The 17,667-nt window shown below is 41.3% G+C and overlaps 1 protein-coding gene across 1 annotated transcript; it reads left to right on the top strand.

Moving 5' to 3' along the window:
* Positions 1-12,775: 12,775 nt before the first annotated feature.
* On the top strand, positions 12,776-16,196 carry marcs (Myristoylated alanine-rich C-kinase substrate). Its single transcript, NM_001140490.1, has 2 exons — positions 12,776-13,133; positions 14,323-16,196. The coding sequence occupies exons 1-2, from the start codon at positions 13,038-13,040 to the stop codon at positions 15,007-15,009; spliced, it is 783 nt and encodes a 260-aa protein (NP_001133962.1). The 5' UTR covers positions 12,776-13,037; the 3' UTR covers positions 15,010-16,196.
* The last annotated feature ends 1,471 nt before the right edge of the window (positions 16,197-17,667 follow it).

The raw sequence follows: 17,667 nt of genomic DNA, 5'->3' as shown, positions 1-17,667 counted from the left end.
GCCACATTGAGGTTTCCAGAGAGATTAGTAGGTCTAACCACACCACAAAAACAGAAAAACAAGGTTTAATGGACATCCGGAATTAGCTAAGCGGGTAACTTGCATGACTGAGTCACACTACTTATTGTTTAGAGGAGCAGAAACAGCAAACATTAAATTCTGAACCTGGATTGGTGTTTACTTTTTGCACGTTTTCTACCAGCTAAATGGATTAATTCCACAAATGATACAGCGTAGGATATACAATATATACCATGTAAAATCGACATGTGGAATTCATCTGTCACGCCCTGACCTTAGAGAGCCTTTTTATTCTCTATTTTGGTTAGGTCAGGGTGTGACTAGGGTGGGTACTCTAGTTTTTTGTATTTCTATGTTGGCCTGGTATGGCTCCCAATCAGAGGCAGCTGTCTATCGTTGTCTCTGATTGGGGATCATATTTAGGCAGCCTTTTCCCACCTTTTGTTTGTGGGATCTTGATTTTGTATTGTAGCTTTTAGCCCTACAAAGCTGTACGTTTCGTTGGTTACTCTTTATTGTTTTGTTGCCAGTTATTATAAATAAAAATGATTAACCTACCCCACGCTGCATCTTGGTCCAACCATCATTACAACGACGTTCGTTACAGAAGATTCCACCACCCCAGGACCAAGCAGCGTGCTCAGGAGGAGCAAGGATCCTGGGCCTGGGAGGAAAGCCAGGAGTGGAGGACATCCTGGGCTTGGGCCGAAATAATGTCAGGAGACAAAAGCCTGCCATGGAAGCAGGCGGAAGCAGCGAAGGAGGAAAGGCGATGACATCGGGGCTCGCGGCCACAACGTAGGAAGCCCGAGAAGCAGCCTCAAAAAAAAATGGGGGGGCACACGGGGTGGTCGGCGGTGCCGAGGTGTGTGCTGAGGTGTGAACCAGAGCCAGTCCACACGGGGTGGAAATAAGCTTTTAGCCCTACAAAGCTGTACGTTTCGTTGGTTAATCTTTATTGTTTTGTTGCCGGTTATCATAAATAAAAATTATTAACCTACCCCACGCTGCATCTTGGTCCAACCATCATTACAACGACATTTGTTACATCATCAGAGTACTGCAACGTGCATTTATTCATCGTCATTAATAATTTGTCCTTTTTGTGGTTTATGTAAAACTTAAAATACTCAAAATACAGGAATGAGCACTGACAAACTGTGATAAAGGGTTGAAGAGGAACTTCTTTCTCCTCTTGTGTAACTATCTATCTGTGCAGGCTGGGCCTCTGAACCAGCCAAGCAGAAAAGTGGAAGATATCATCAAACTCCCTGATACATCACCATCATTATGAAATTATATTTGCATTACTTTCTTTGTTAAGCACAGTGGAGGCTGACAAGGGGAGGACATCTCATAATAATGGCTGGAATGGAGTGTAATGGCTGGAATGGAGTGAATGGAATGATATCAAACACCACTCCATTCCAAAATCATCTGTTTGATAACATTCCATTCACTCCATTCCCTCCTTTGGCCGCCTTTCCTTCCAGTTCTCTGCTGCCAATGACTGGAACGAATTGCAAAAATCGCTGACTCACTAACTTTAAGCATCAGCTATCTGAGCAGCTTACCGATCGCTGCAGCTGTACACAGCCCATCTGTAAATAGCCCATCCAACTACCTACCTCTTCCCCATATTGTTTTTATTTACTTTTCTGCTCTTTTGCACGCCAGTATTTCTACTTGCACATCATCATCTGCACATCTATCACTCTAGTGTTAATTTGCTAAATTGTAATTACTTCACCACTATGGCCTTACTCCATTTGCACACACTGTATACAGATTTTTCTATTGTGTTATTGACTGTACTTTTGTTTATCCCATGTGTAACTCTGTGTTGTTTTTTGTCGCACTGCTTTGCTTTATCTTGGCCAAGTCGCAGTTGTAAATGAGAACTTGTTCTCAACTGACCTACCTGGTTAAATAAAGGTCAAATACATTTTAAATGTTAAATTCCGGCCATTATAACGAGTCGTCCTCCCCTCAGCAGCCTCCACTGGTTAAGCATTTCTGTTTCTCCACCCCATGGTGAACGACTCATTGAGAGTTATTCAAATTCTGTAATTATGTTAAATCATGCACACTTTTGCCTCCAATGGGATGCAACAAGTAAAATGAGAACCAACTCAAGTGCTTACACCAAGCAGTAATTCTTTTCTGTATGAAAACTAAGTCAATTGGATTCAAAGCAAACTGATAGTCATCTTGTTTGGAGCTGGACTACCGACCGACTCATACTCAAAATGCTTGACACTGCAAACCACTGAAACCATGTTTAATTCATCAGCATTGTGCAATGGAATTTTTTGTTGAAAAAGGGAAATGTTCAGTTTATGTCACCATTGTCTGAGCACAGACAGCCAGAGCCTAGGGAATCTGGAGAGCATCATTCACTGTGTGTCATCACCAACACACTGAGCCTAAATAGAAGCTACCCCTCCGATAAAGAGTGATGTTTTTATTCAAGGCACAATCATGCCAATTATTAAGGATACTTTCTCTAATTGGAAGAGATTCAAAGCACTTTTAAAAAGGAAGTGCACCCATTTTGAACAAGTGAAAATAAGTTTACATGGAAACATGGGTGAACTTCCTCTTTAAAGTACCCGGGAGAACTTGAGCAGTTCCAAACATTTATTTTGCTTGTAAACATATTCATACATCTAAACACTGTCTCGAACAACTCATTCACGCAAAACACAAATCTCCATTACCGTCATTGACTTTGCCAAATATATCGATCAAGAGAGACTTGTGTTCATTCCATAATTCACCCATATGGCAGCATTTAAAACTCTTTTGATCAAAAACATCCCAAATTTGTTCCTGCTTTGTGATTTTCAATCAATGGATTTACATCAGTAAAAAACAATACATTTTCTGTCAACAACTGTTACAAGTGCAAAATGTGCCAATTGATCCATCCATCAATCACATTTGGAGAAGACTCCTCCCATTTATGTTCTAAAGGTGTGGTTATTTATCTCTGATTTAACTGATGAGAGTGAAGCTGGAATGCCTTGTGGGGGCTACAAGGTCAAACCAAATACATTTTTATTTGTCACATGCTTCGTTAACAACAGATGTAGACTAACAGTGAAATGCTTACAGGCCCTTCCCAACAATGCAGAGAAAAAAATGATAGAAAACAAATTATAACACAAGGAATAAATACACAATGAGTAACAATAACTTGGTTATATACACAGGGTACCAGCACAGAGTCGATCTGCAGGGGTAATTGAGGTAGATATGTACATATAGGTAGGTATAAAGTGACTAGGCAACAGGATAGATAATATACAGTAACAGCAGCGCATGTGATGAGTCAAAAGAGTTAGTGCAAAAAGGGTTAATGGTAGTTAAATAGCTACCCGGACTAACTATTTTGCAGTCTTATGACTTGGGGGTAGAAGATGTTCAGGGTCCTGTTGGTTCCAGACTTGGTGTATCGGTACCACTTGCCATGCAGTAGCAGAGAGAACAGTCTATGACTTGGGTGGCTGGAGTCTTTGACACTTTTTAGGGCCTTCCTCTTACACCGATTGGTATAGAGGTCCTGGATGGCAGAGAGTTTGGCCCCAGTGATGTACTGGGCAGTATACACTACCCTCTGTAGCGCATTGCGGTCGGATGACAAGCAGTTGCCATACCAGGCAGTGATGCAACCAGTCAAGATGCTCTCAATGGTGCAGGTATAGAACTTTTTGGGTACTCTGCCCCTGTTCTTGTGCACCTTAAATTCCTGCTTTAAACCACCTCTTATCTCACGCAACACACGCAGCGGCAGGCCTGTTTACTGAGGTCAGAGATCAAAGATCCCAGACACGTGTTTGTCATTAATTGGGGGCAACAAAATAAACAGCAAACCTGGTTTCAAAAAACTTAAAGCAACACCTCGCGGCACAACGCCTCTCCCCTATTTGACCTAGATAGTTTGTGTGTATGCATTGATATGTAGGCTACGTGTGCCTTTTTAAAAATGAATGTAGTTCTGTCCTTGAGCTGTTCTTGTCTAATGATGTTCTGTATTATGTCATTCTGTTTTATGTTTCATATTTTGTGTGGACCCCAGGAAGAGTAGCTGCTGCTTTTGCAACAGCTAATGGGGATCCTAATAAAATACCAAATACCAAATACCAAATCTGGCCAATGGGACAATCAAAAGAGAGGTGGCAGGGGATCAAAGGAGAGGGGGGCATGGGTGTTTACTCCTCCGTCCATAGGGGGACCGTTGGTTGCTGGGGGGCAGTGAGTGGAGACTGAAGGGAGTGGAGAGCACCACACCCAGGAAGGAGGAGCCTAGCTCACTCAGTACCATGGTCAAGAATAACAATATGTGTCCCCCAAATGACACCTTATTCCCTATATTGTGCACTACTTTGATCGGGGCCCATAGGGCTCAAAAGTATTGCACTATGTAGGGGATAGGGTGCCATTTGGGAAGCAGATATGTCTAGGCTGTATTGTGTATATCATGATAATTTACTGTGATCAAGTTTTAACCAGCCAGCCATCATGTTGTGACAACTCTGTATTGTCACACATTGGACAGAAATGCTACTCCAATATGGCAGCACATGTTCTATTGAAGCATTGCCACTGGCCATTATTATGTCCTTGCTTCCTGATTCTAGCTAGGAAGAGCAGTGATTATCCTGGGAAAGAAGTCAGTCAGACAGACTAACGATATGACTGTAAACATTCAGTGCACATAGCTCTATGCTACAAATCACACTGGTTGGGGTGGCATCGGCACTAACTGGCATACCAAAGATACCGGGATCATAAGCTTACACAATGCGTTGCTTTTCTCCCTGTGGGCTAAGAGGGAGTACAGACAGGACGGTGGTCAGATTGAAACAGTGAGCTTGGCACCCACCGCGGCTGTCGGGCTAAACGGTTACTCTGGGAGACAGACACATGACGGTTCTGTTCTGGTGCATCTGTCAGACGGTGGCATTCCTGCAGCTGCAGCCTGTGCTGAGGCAGCGATGTGCGCAGACAAAAAGTCTTATCGACCCGCCACACAAACAACATTCTGCCCCTTCCAACCCCACCACCACTCTCCACTCCAAACCCCAGGGCCTGCTTTTAATCAATTGTATCTCTCCATAAGGGGTGGCGGTGTACTCTCCATCAGTCATAGGAGAGGGCCATCTTAGTGTCACTGATCAGAGAAGCACAATTGATCTGACTGAGCCTGATCCCTTCTATCCGGCTGCTTGTGAAAGATACCGATGATAGATGCTTCAGCATTCAAGGTGAATAATAATGAGGTCTCTTTCAAAGATGTGTGGATGGAATGCTTTCATGCTTTAAGGTTGAATGGGAGCGACTGTTTCCTCCTGTACTAATGAGAAACATTTTACATCAGCTTGGGATTGTGTAACTATTACTTCCAGCTGCCCATGCCCCCACACATACACACACTCACTATTTTCTGTAATTTAACCAGATGTCACGCCCTGACCTGAGAGAGACGTTTTGTTTCTCTATTTTGGTTAGGTCAGGGTGTGATTTGGGTGGGCATTCGAGATTTGTAGTTCTTTGTTCTATTCTATGTTTTCTATGTCTATGTTGTCAGGTTCTAGTTTTGTATTTCTATGTTGGGTTTTGTTTGGGATGATCTCCAATTAGAGGCAGCTGGTCCTCGTTGTCTCTAATTGGAGATCATACTTAAGTAGGTTTTTTTTTCCATTTGGGTTTGTGGGAGATTATTTCTGAGTTAGTGTATGTTTCTACTCTGCATCACGGTTTGTTGTTTTTGTTCGTTTAGTTTATTTGTGTATGTATTGCAAAGTTTCACAGTGAGAATAAAATGTGGAACGACACACACGCTGCACTTTGGTCCGCTTCTCCTTGTGACACCAGAGATTAAGAGATGACAAATTGATAACAATAAACAATATATTGAACTATTCATAACATTTGGCAATGCCTGAGTTGGCTTCATTAATTAGTGAATCAAAATTCTTGTGTGATAAAATCTAATAGGTGTCATCAGCAAAGAGAAATGGGAAGTACGGTAGAAGACACAGCAGCAAGGTCATTGATATAGATTAGGAATAACAACGGTCCAATTATCCACAGGATATCTTGGCTCTGGTAGATGCACAGCCATTTGCATAAACACATTGTTCTCTACCATAAACATATATATATAGCCAATTATATGTATAATCATGAAAATTGTAACAATGCAGTTTAGAAAGTAATATTTCATGATCATCCGTGTCAAACTCTTTAGATAAATAAATCAAAATGCCAAGAGCGTATTCATTGTTGTTCAGGGCTTAAAAGATTTTATCCACAAGTTGCAAAAGAGTCATATCTGTGGAGTACTTGAATGTTTACCAAGATCATTAATATGTAAACACTTAAATACAATTATGCATTTAAGTCACACTTGGGAGCCCTGGGACTTTGTTTTTCCAGTGAATTTCATACAATGTGGCACTGTGGGGAATATAAAACATTAACATAATTCCAAAAACACTTTGCAGTAAAACATAAATGTAATTCACTTGCATAATAGATGCATTTCCATAACAACAATTGAATGGTGTTCCTTCCGGTGTTGCGCTGCTCCCACTCACAGATGTGAAGATGCTGAGGGGATAGTTAACAGGCCTTGCATGTGATGGGTCCTATGGGATAGGGGAGTGGAGAGGGAGGGTAAAACCATGTTGCATGCACACCCAGTCCCGCTGCTTAAATGCTTCAACAAGATGGCAGAAACCAGGGCTGTAAAAATGTCACATATCTTACTACTTATGTTTCAGAATGTGATCTGGTGGATAAATAAAAGCCATCCATGTGGAGTGTGGAGTCGCTGTGAGAGATAAGCTAGGCTAGCACACTGTGGTGTTTGAAATGCAGGGGCTTGAATTGCCATCTGTGTCAGCACAGAGGCACACCCAAAACAGAAGGAGATATTCCCCCAATGCACCCAGGGGGGTGGGGTAGTGGTGCAGAGGAAGAAACAAAGCAACGGGAGCAGGAATCAAGGCCAGATCCACAGAGGGGAGTGGAGACCTGTAATTATTAGCCCAGCAGAAGCTGTTCCTCCTCTACCTCACACAAAAAACTCACGCTTATGAAATAGAGTATTATATTTCCACATCTTTTGTGCAGACTGAGGTGTCTGGTTCCTGTACCTTTTGTTGGTACAACTACATGGACAAATATTAGTTTAGCCATTGAGGTTGAGTGGAGGACACAATGGGCACAACTAATAGGATTCCTGTAATGGTGGTGGAAAAGCTGTGTGGACTAACATTTACGGTTGGGCAGATTGAGTTTTAAAGAGGTTCCTTTCACCTCATGTGCCTGTCCTATTCAGCCAGTCACCAGGCTCCTCCCTGGTGTTTTGTGTGCAGCTATTCACAGCTCTCCCTCCATCGCCCAGTGCCTTCACCTCTCTGCTTCCTCCTGCCCTCAGTGCCGTTACACAACATTGACCCTAAACAAATGAATTATTGCATTCCTAAATGCTGAAGAAATGCTCAGAGCAAGGCTATTGAATGTTTTCCTATGAGGCAATAGAAAAAAGTCAACATTGACAGAACCAATAAGAAACAGGGAAGTAAAAAAAGTAAACAAAGAGAGTGTGGATCTGTATTCAGAGGATTTCAGTGATTCTGGTCATACTTTGGTGCTGTTGTTAACAGAAAGCTAGATATTACAGATTGTTATCACTATATATTAAAGGTATACTTCGGGATTTTGGCAATGAAGCCCTTTATCTACTTTTCCAGAGCCAGGTGAACTTGTGGATACCATTTTTATGTCTCTGTGTGTAGTTTGAAGGAAGTTACAAACTAATGTTAGCGCAATTGCTAAATTGCTGAGTTTCAGAAGAAAGTTATTCGTTTCTGGCCATTTTGAGCCTGTAATCGAAACCACAAGTGCTGATGCTCCAGATACTCAACTAGTCTAAAGAAGGCCAGTTTTAATGCTTCTTTAATCAGAACAACAGTTTTCTGCTGTGCTAACATACTTGCAAAAGGGTTTTCTAATGATCAATTAGACTTTTAAAATGATAAACTTCGACTAGCTAACACAACGTGCCATTGGAACACAGGAGTGATGGTTGCTGATAATGGGCCTCTGTACGCCTATGTAGATATTCCATAAAGATCTGCCGTTTCCAGCGACAATAGTAATTTACAACATTAACAATGTCTACACTGTATTTCTGATCAATTTGATGTTATTTTAATGGACAAGAAATATACTTTTCTTTCAAAAACAAGGACATTTCTAAGTGACCCCAAACTTTTGAACGGTAGTGTATATACTGTATACTGTATCCTTCACTATATATTCTTTACTATCTATTGCATCTTAGCCGCTCTGTCACTGCTCATCCATATACTTTATACTCATGTATTCTCATCCCATTCCTTTACTAGATTGTGTGTATTAGGTTTTGTTGTGGAATTTGTTAGATATTAGGTTTTGTTGTGGAATTATTAGATATTACATTACATTACATTACATTTACATTTACATACATTATATTACCTGTTAGATACTGCTAAACTGTCGGATCTAGAAGCATAAGCATTTCGCTACACTCGCAATAACATCTGCTAACCATGTGTATGTGACCAATACAATTTGATTTTATTTCTTTATCAGGCTCATACAAGAGAGTACAGTTGACTGTATTTCGGTGCTGCAATTGCACTACAAATCTTGTACCTTTTTGAACACTCACTTCCCCCTAGGGCCAATCACTAGATGTCAACAAGCCTGTGCTGTGAGTAACTGAAACTTTCGGGAGACCACTTCCTCCCCTCTGCAGAACCCCCCTCCCTCCCTCCCCTCCCATCTCCACCACTGCCAAAATGACTGGGGCTTGTTAAACCATCATTTAGCTGAGAGCGTGACAAGGGGGAGACTCAGAGCTCAAGAGTGTAGCTGAGTGACTACTCTAAGTGGCTGTAGCTCCTGATTGGCTGCCACAGTGTTTACTGTGATATGTCATCTCACCCAACACACTGCTCTTTCAATTCAAGGGGCTTTATTGGCATGGGAAACATATGTTAACATTGCCAAAGAAAGTGAAGTAGATAATATACAAAAGTGAAATAAACAATAAATATGAACGTTACACTCACAGAAGTTCCAAAATATTAAAGACATTACAAATGTCATATTAGGTATATATACAGTGTTGTAACGATGTACAAATGGTTAAAGTACAAAAGGGAAAATAAATAAGCATAAATATGGGTTGTATTTACAATGGTGTTTGTTCTTCACTGGTTGACCTTTTCTTGTGGCAACAGGTCACAAATATTGCTGCTGTGATGGCACACTGTGCTATTTCACCCAGTAGATTTGGGAGTTTATTAAAATCGGGTTTGTTTTCAAATTCTTTGTGGATCTGTGTAATCTGAGGGAAATATGTGTCTCTAATATGGTCATACACTGGGCAGGAGGTTAGGAAGTGCAGCTCAGTTTACACCTCATTTTGTGGGCAGTGTGCACATAGCCTGTCTTCTCTTGAGAACCAGGTCTGCCTACGGTGGCCTTTCACAATAGCAAGGCTGTGCTCACTGAGTGTCAAAGCTTTCTTTAAGTTTGGGTCCGTCACAGTGGTCAGGAATTAATTATTTATTTCCAATGTGTCAAGTAATTATATATTTTTTCTCATGATTTGGTTGGGTCTAATTGTGTTGCTGTCCTGGGGCTCTGCGGGGTGTGTTTGTGTTTGTGAAAAGAGCCCCAGGTCCAGCTTGCTTAGGGGACTCTTCTCCAGGTGTAATGTCGTGTGTGTAGGTGGCAGGGAAGTCAGGCGCAGGAGAATCGAACTTGGTGTAAATGGAGTATTTTAATAACATTACTAAAACTCCAAAACCAAAGTACATAATAAATAAAAGTGGGTACAAAAACCCATCATGCACCAATCCATAATACACGAGCATATGCACAAACAATCTCTGTCAAGGACATTAGGGGAAACAGAGGGTTAAATACACAACATGTAATGAATGAGATTGGAACCAGGTGTGTAGGAAGACAAGACAAAACCAATGGAAAATGAGAAATGGATCAATGATGGCTAGAAGACCGGTGACATCGACCGCTGAACACCGCCCGAACAAGGAGGGGCATCGACTTCGGCAGAAGTCGTGACACCAGGTTCATCTCTCTGTAGGTGATGGCTTTGTTATGGAAGGTTTGGGAATCGCTTCCTTTTAGGTGGTTGTAGAATTGAACGGCTCTTTTCTGGATTTGGATAATTAGCGGGTATCGGCCTAATTTTGATCTGCATGCATTATTTGGTGTTCTACGTTGTACACAGAGGATATTTCAGCAGAATTCTTCCAAGGGGAGCTGTTAAGAAAGGAATGTGCACGGAGAGAGAGAATGGCTATCACTTCTATCACTGACCCTGAAAGGCTCTTTGCCCCTGACCTGTCACCTGAGAGGAGAAAGTCTTCACCCATCATTTGTCACCATTCCTATCTCTCAGATAAGTGAAATAAGCAAAGTGCCATAAGCTATTTGTCCAACTTGGGGAATGTGTGTGTGTGTGTTTGTGTAACACCACAACTATGAAACTGTGGACAAACTATTTTGCAGAACCATGGCCAGACAGGGAAGTGTGAATAGGAGATGGTCGTCTTTACTGTGCTTTTGTTACCACACATCTTCACAATGGAAATATGGCAAGTTGCAAAATGAATGCAAGACGAAAAGACAGACATACACACTAGTGATGAAATGCACTAGTGATAAATCATATCATGCATAATATTTCTGGATCCTTACACAAACCAATATGGCTTGCAAAGTAAGGCAAAAACACATCAAGGTTTAACTTTATCTTATAAGTTCACTAAATAAACATCTCCAACAATATTCACAAGAGAACATATATTTAACAAGATCTTCAATACAGTAAAAGTATATTTCAGTCCAGCTAATGTGTCTTGGAAAAGCAGAGAAGAAAAGCAGAATGATGACCATTTGGGTTCCAAATTAGTCTCCAAATAGTTGTGCATAATGTCAAAAGTATGCAACTTCCGCAATCAGTCAACTAGGGGTGTCCTCAGCATAGTAGATCCCCTGAATGATTTGGCCTTACATTGCAGTCAGTATCTCCACTTATGACAATTGAATCGCCGCGTCATGTCCTTCTCATTGGGCTTGTTCGACATTGCAGCCGACAGTGCAGGCGACAGCCGACTGACAGATCTACAAAGAAAATTGCATCATAAATAACTACCCATTATTACTTGTACAGCAGTCAGTCACAATTTACCCATGATGCATTACGTTTTGATTATCTCGAATACGGCCACTGAGTGTAATAAAATATCCGAAGACCTAACTTTACGAAAATACAACTCACCACCCACCATTTGGGCTCTAATACGCTCAATAATGAGTTCTCTCATTCACCCTCCTCAAGATTCAGTGGAGTTTTGCATACCGCGTTCGAATGACACTACTCAGCTGAGACGCTGACCGTGCGCTGAAAGCTTTGTGCAAGTCTACTACTCGCCTCTCCCTGAAGCTTTGACATCAGTTTTGCCAGTCAGATTACCATGGAAACATGATGATTCCGAGCGACAAGACAATAGAACACTGAATGTTTGAGTTTAGAAAAAAATAAAATGTGTTCAATAAATCCAAGTATGATTCTCTCCGTAGACTACATACACATATATCACAGCCATGCAATAAGTATTGTAATCAATGAGGGAAAGTACAGTTAGACCGACCATGTTGTCAAGACATTTTAGAATTTCCACAGCAACGTTTTTGAAACCCCTGACTTTAAACATGTATTCAGTAGCCAAGGCTATTGCATTTTATATAGCTTTAATTTACGCCTGTCGCCCCTCCCTCTCGTTTCGTTTGGTAGGCATAACGGGACACTAAAATATTATTCGTTCAGTCAATTTATTGTGTATACACACGGTGTACATTGAGGGGAAAACGGCACCATAATTGCTCATTATTAATATCCTAACTTACGTTTTATAAACTGTAGAATACATAGAATGATGCAATCCATTCGACGGTATCTTTATTAAAGATAAACATCTTAAATTAAAAATATATATAAACGTAACTTAAATGTGGTGCATATTGTGACTTGAAATTAATTTCTTACAAGATGGCAAAGGGTTGAAATGTGCATTTTATCAATATTTGATTGTCTCACATAAGCAGTATTTTTTTCAATATGAAAAACAGCCACCACTAAATATACCTTCTATGAACACTGTCTGTTTCAAGTGAATCTGGCTGCATTCAGAGCACGTTCTGAAGGTGGTGGCTGCTCGAGCTCACTGAGCCAAAAAGCCAAACACCAATTTCTGCCTAACGCAAATGCCGATTCCTCATATTCACATTACATAATTGAGATGAAATTGTTACAAACAATGTCACACTAACAAATGTATCATTATTAAACAATAATTAGGTATGACTTTGTTATGAGTGATTAGAACGTATTTCAAACCTCTGTATGCACCATAATTGCCCAAATTACCTGGGTCGACTTTTTTTATTTTGTGATTTTGAAAGTAAAATTTGTTGCCGCGACAAGATAATTTTTTTCATATTTGTTACAATCTGAAAAAACTCCATTGTTTCACTCGTTTTTAAGCCTTGCCCACTTTCTGTGTGAGGACTCTGATTGGCTAGATCTGAGCGCGGATGCCGTCATCGCTCGGAATGCTCATTCATCTGTGCACTTGGGCGTTGGACTCCGCTTCTTATTAGCAACAAGGGAAATTTCTCCATTTTCCACCCTGTCTACAGCGAAAACCACAAATCTGGGATTTTTTATTACTTCTCTTCAGTTGGCAGGTTTTCTTTTGACATTTTCCCATTTTGTTCACTGCGACTGGACTTTGATTGCTTCTCCAGTAAACTTTTCAAAGAGGAACCTTCGCAAAGAGCTTGCGTTTAAAAAAAGAGGCTAGTGGTCTTTGTTCGTTTTTTTTGGATCTGTTGAGTTTCTTTGTTGGAGCGAAAGCATGGGAGCGCAATTCTCCAAGACAGCTGCAAATGGCGAAACCGCGGTTGAAAAGCCTGGAGAGGCTGCCGCTTCACCAACCAAGACCAATGGACAGGTAATTGCTTTTGTTAAAGGAAATATATGTATACCGTTGGTTTGCGTAAAAGTTCTCTCTGCGTTATTGTGGGCACTTATGGAGACGCACGCCGGGCTGTTGGAGCAAACGACCACGATGGGAAAACATTGATTCACAAGTCTACATGTTCTATATAAGCAGTACTATTTAATCTAACATTTTGATAATTGAGTTGAAATTTAATTTAAAAAAAAATCTATTACGGCAAACTGATTTGGATAATTATTTGGAGACAAACGCTGTAAATTAAACACGCGTTTTCATTGATTCATTTGCGATGTGGGGATGTTCATACCATTTAATGGGGTTACAGCCTTTGTTTGAAATGTCCGATTGTGAGACATTGGGAATTGGTATCACATTGTAGGTAGTGTCCATAGGTAGCCATGTATTGTTAAATGGCAATTGGATCGATCATGTTTTGAATCAAAATCATATTTAAAACTGAGCACAAATGTAATAACTTGACGCTATCGGTAAGTGAATGGGGGAGATGCACGACGCCAACAATGGCTTGCCACGGTCTAGCTAACATCACCTCGCCTTTTGTTACAGATGCTCGAGTAGAGAGCAGGGACGGTTACTATGACACTGAAGGCAGGGGAGCCACATTCGAATAATGCGCCCGTCCTGTAGATCTTATAAGTGTTGGAAAGGGTGGTATTTATGAACGCGATATTGCTATTAAAAAATATATATTGTTTTAAGGTTCTGTGTAGTTTTTTGAGATATCCATCTAGACGTTGCTCTGCATAGTCGGGTTTATTAATGAGCATCTGCTGTTTTAATGAGCAGCTGCTTTGCGTTGGTGCTTCGGTATTGGAGAGACTGGCAGAGGCGCATCGCCCCCTAGTGAAACACCCCAAACATTGTCTCCGTCATTGCTGGAATCAGCTCATTCTCGCTTGTGATTAGTGGGGAAATGTTTCAATCATGAATCGCAAAAAAATTGTTTTGAATTCGTAACATGCAAAGTAATTACCGCCGCACGTGCCTAAAAGCCCAGTGATACTAAACAGGTTAAAACTTGAGATGAGGCTATATGCTTTTGTCTCAGTTGAATTTGTGGTGTCTACTGCCCCTTGTGTAACTGTGTGGCAATGGTCCATGCCACACGTTATATTTCCACGTTTGCTTCTTGTATGATAAGACTTCAATTTCTCTTTAGGAAAATGGCCATGTGAAAGTGAATGGGGATGCCTCTCCTGCAGCTGCCGAGGCAGGCAAAGAGGTGCAGGCCAATGGCAGCACCACAGCTGAGGAGGCTCCAAAAGAGGAGGCTGCACCTGCAGAAGTGGAGGCAGTAGATGGGGTGAAGACAGACAATGCAGAGACAGTGTCTCCAGCAGCCGAGGGTGAGGCCACCAAGCCGGAGGGAGCCACGGCTTCAACCAGCAACGAGACCCCCAAAAAGAAGAAGAAGCGTTTCTCATTCAAAAAGTCCTTCAAGCTCAGCGGCTTCTCCTTCAAGAAGACCAAAAAGGAGACTGGCGATGGGGCAGAGGGTGAGGAGGCCGCTGCGTCCACCGATGAGGCCAAGGCTGAGACAGCCGAGGCCCCAGAGGCCACGGCAGAGGGTGAGGAGGCCAAGCCTGCTGAGGGAGAGGCTGAACCTGCTGCTGAGGAGGAGGCTAAGGAAGCAGCTAGCCCTGCAGAGGCCAAGCCTGAGGAAACAGCAGCAGCCCCCGCTGAGGAGGCCAAGGTAGCCCAAGCCACAGAGGAGCCAAAGGCAGAAGAGAAGCCAGCTGAGCCTGCTGCTGCAGAGGAAGCTCCCATCTCAGAGGAGGCTGCACCTGCAACAGAGGCTGCATCCAGTCCAGAAGCCCCTGTTACTGCAGAGGCTGTTGTTGAGTAAAGCTGGAAACTCAGAGCAAAACAGAAGAAATTTAAATTTAAAAAAGGAGAAAGAGATAATCAAAGAACATTTCCCTGTTTGTATGTTGGAGTGGTGCCAGTTGATGGCTTTGAAGAACTTGTCTACAACCAGGGATATTTTAAAGCTTTCCTTTTTTTGGTTTACCCTTCCCCCCTCCACAAAACCCCCTCCACAAAACCCATCTCGGTCCATTGTTACTACCATTCCAACGGGCAGAGGTGGGTGGCTTAAATGTAATACTACAGAAAAAATACACCACGCTCTGCCATATATTTTTTGCATCAGTATTAAATGTTTTTGTTTTTGCATTTTTATACAAAATGTAAACTTGTCAAAATGTATGGACATCCCCATGGTATGAAGGAGGTGGGGAAAAGTTGAGATGTAAATGAAGGGTTTTTTGGGGTGGGCAGGGGATGGAATAGGTGGCACAATTGTGCCACAGACTGATGTAAACAGTAATCTTAAAAAATTGGAATGAAATGACCGACATCTGTGTACCACGAGAGTACCATGCGATTTACAACACTAAGTCATTTTTACTATGAGACAAAATATTAAATTCCCAGCGCTAGGTTTAGGAAGTCATTTAAAAGAAATCATAGGAGCTTTTCACTTCTCATTAGCTGTACCAGTCAGTGATTCAGTAGAAATACAAGTTGTATAGGCTTTATTGTTTATTGCTGGTTTTATGACCTTAATAAAGTGTAAGTATGTATAGGCGGGGTGTTTTTAACTGTGATTATTGTACAAATGAAATCTTGATCTCAAGAAGCACATGAAGTTTGCAGCTCTTTTTCCACCCGCTCATTTTTGTAAGATAACGAAAACAAATTCATCCTGGAAGACCTTTTAAGCAATTTTGAACTCAACCAAGCTGTGATAAGTGGAATGGTTACTGTTTATATACTGTGGTATGTTTTGATTACAGCAGACAATGCTTTTCAATGGTCTTTGACTAATTAAGGAATCTCTATCAGATGCAATGTTTGTGTAGCATCTTGTCTCTTTCTTTTGTAAATACTGGAGAAGGTTTTACCAATTTGACTTAGAGATGGAATGTAACTTTGCTTACAAAAATTGCTATTAAACTCCTGCTTAAGGTGTTCTAATTTTCTGTGAGCACACTAAAAGCAAAAATAAATGTGAATAAAATTTGTGCAGCATCTGTGTTTTCATTTTAACCAATTTCTGTTCAGTTAACTGTAAAGATTGAGGTGGTAAATTGAGTAATTTCAACAGCTAAGTGAAGACTTATCATTGGATACAAGTGTGTTAACAGTAGTGTATTCAGGCTAACTGCCTTTTCTACATACTCAAATGTTACGGTATGTTTGCAGAAGCACATTGCCTTAAGCAACAACACCAAGATGGTTTGGCCTAGGATTTTAATTTATACCGTTAGGGCTGATCACAGCCAGTGTAAATGCCCGTCAGTCGTCTACAAAAGTCCAACATGGACTCCTCAATGGTTTGGCCAAATCTATTTAATCTCACATTATTAAAACTACCATAAACTAGGTCTAACTTGTTCAAAGCCTTTTAAAATCAAATATGGACCTGAATACAGTGCCTTTGGAAAGTATTCAGACCCCTTGACTTTTTCCACACTTGATTGTTAGAGCCTTATTCTAACATGGATTAAATTCATTGTTTTCCTCATCAATCTACATACACAACCCCATATTGACAAAGCTAAAACAGGTTTTTAGCTCATTTATATAAAAATAAATCTTATTTACGTAAGTATTCAGACCCTTTGCTATGAGACTTGAAATTGAGCTCAAGTGCATGCTGTTTCCATTGATCATCTTTGAACTGTTTCTACAACGATTGGAGTCCACCTGTGGTAAATACAATTGATTGGACATGATTTGGAAAGGCACACACCTGTCTTTATAAGGTCCCACAGTTGACAGTGCATGTCAAAGTAAAAACCAAGAAATAACGTTGAAGGAATTGTCCGTAGAGCTCAGAGAGGATTGTGTCGAGGCACAGATCTGGGGAAGGCTAGCAAAAAAATCATGCAGCATTGAAGAACACAGTGGCCTCCATCATTCTTAAATGGAAGAAGTTTGGAACCACCAAGACTTTACCCAGAGCTGTCCGCCCGGCCAAACTGAGCAATCGGGGGAGAAGGGCCTTGGTCAGGGAGTGACAGAGCTCCAGAGTTCCTCTGTGGAGATGGGAGAACCTTCCAGAAGGACAACCATCTCTGCAGGACTCCACCAATCACACAAGATTCTCTGGTCTGATGAAATTAAGATTAAACTCCTTCGCCTGAATGCCAAGTGTCACGTCTGGAGGAAATGTGACACCGGACTTGAAACCGATCAAACATCTCTGGAGAAACCTGAAAATAGCTGTGCAGCGATGCTCCCCTTCCAACCTGACAGAGCTTGAGAGGCTCTGCAGAGAAGAATGGGAGAAACTCCCCAAATACGTGTGCCAAACCTATTATCGTCATACCCAAGAAGACTCACGGCTGTAATCGTTGCCGAAGGTGCTTCAGCAAAGTACTGAGTAAAGGGTCTGAATACTTATGTGAATGTCTAAATCTGTTTTTGCATTGTCATTATGGGGTATTGTCTGTAGATTTGAGGGGGTAAAAAACTACTTGATCCATTTTAGAGTAAG

This window comes from Salmo salar, chromosome 15, assembly GCF_965601325.2.
Source record: "Salmo salar chromosome 15, fSalSal1, whole genome shotgun sequence".
In the NCBI taxonomy this organism is placed as follows: Eukaryota; Metazoa; Chordata; class Actinopteri; order Salmoniformes; family Salmonidae; genus Salmo; species Salmo salar.
Note: the sequence above shows the minus strand (reverse complement) of the source record. Positions and strands in the feature narration are given on the sequence as shown.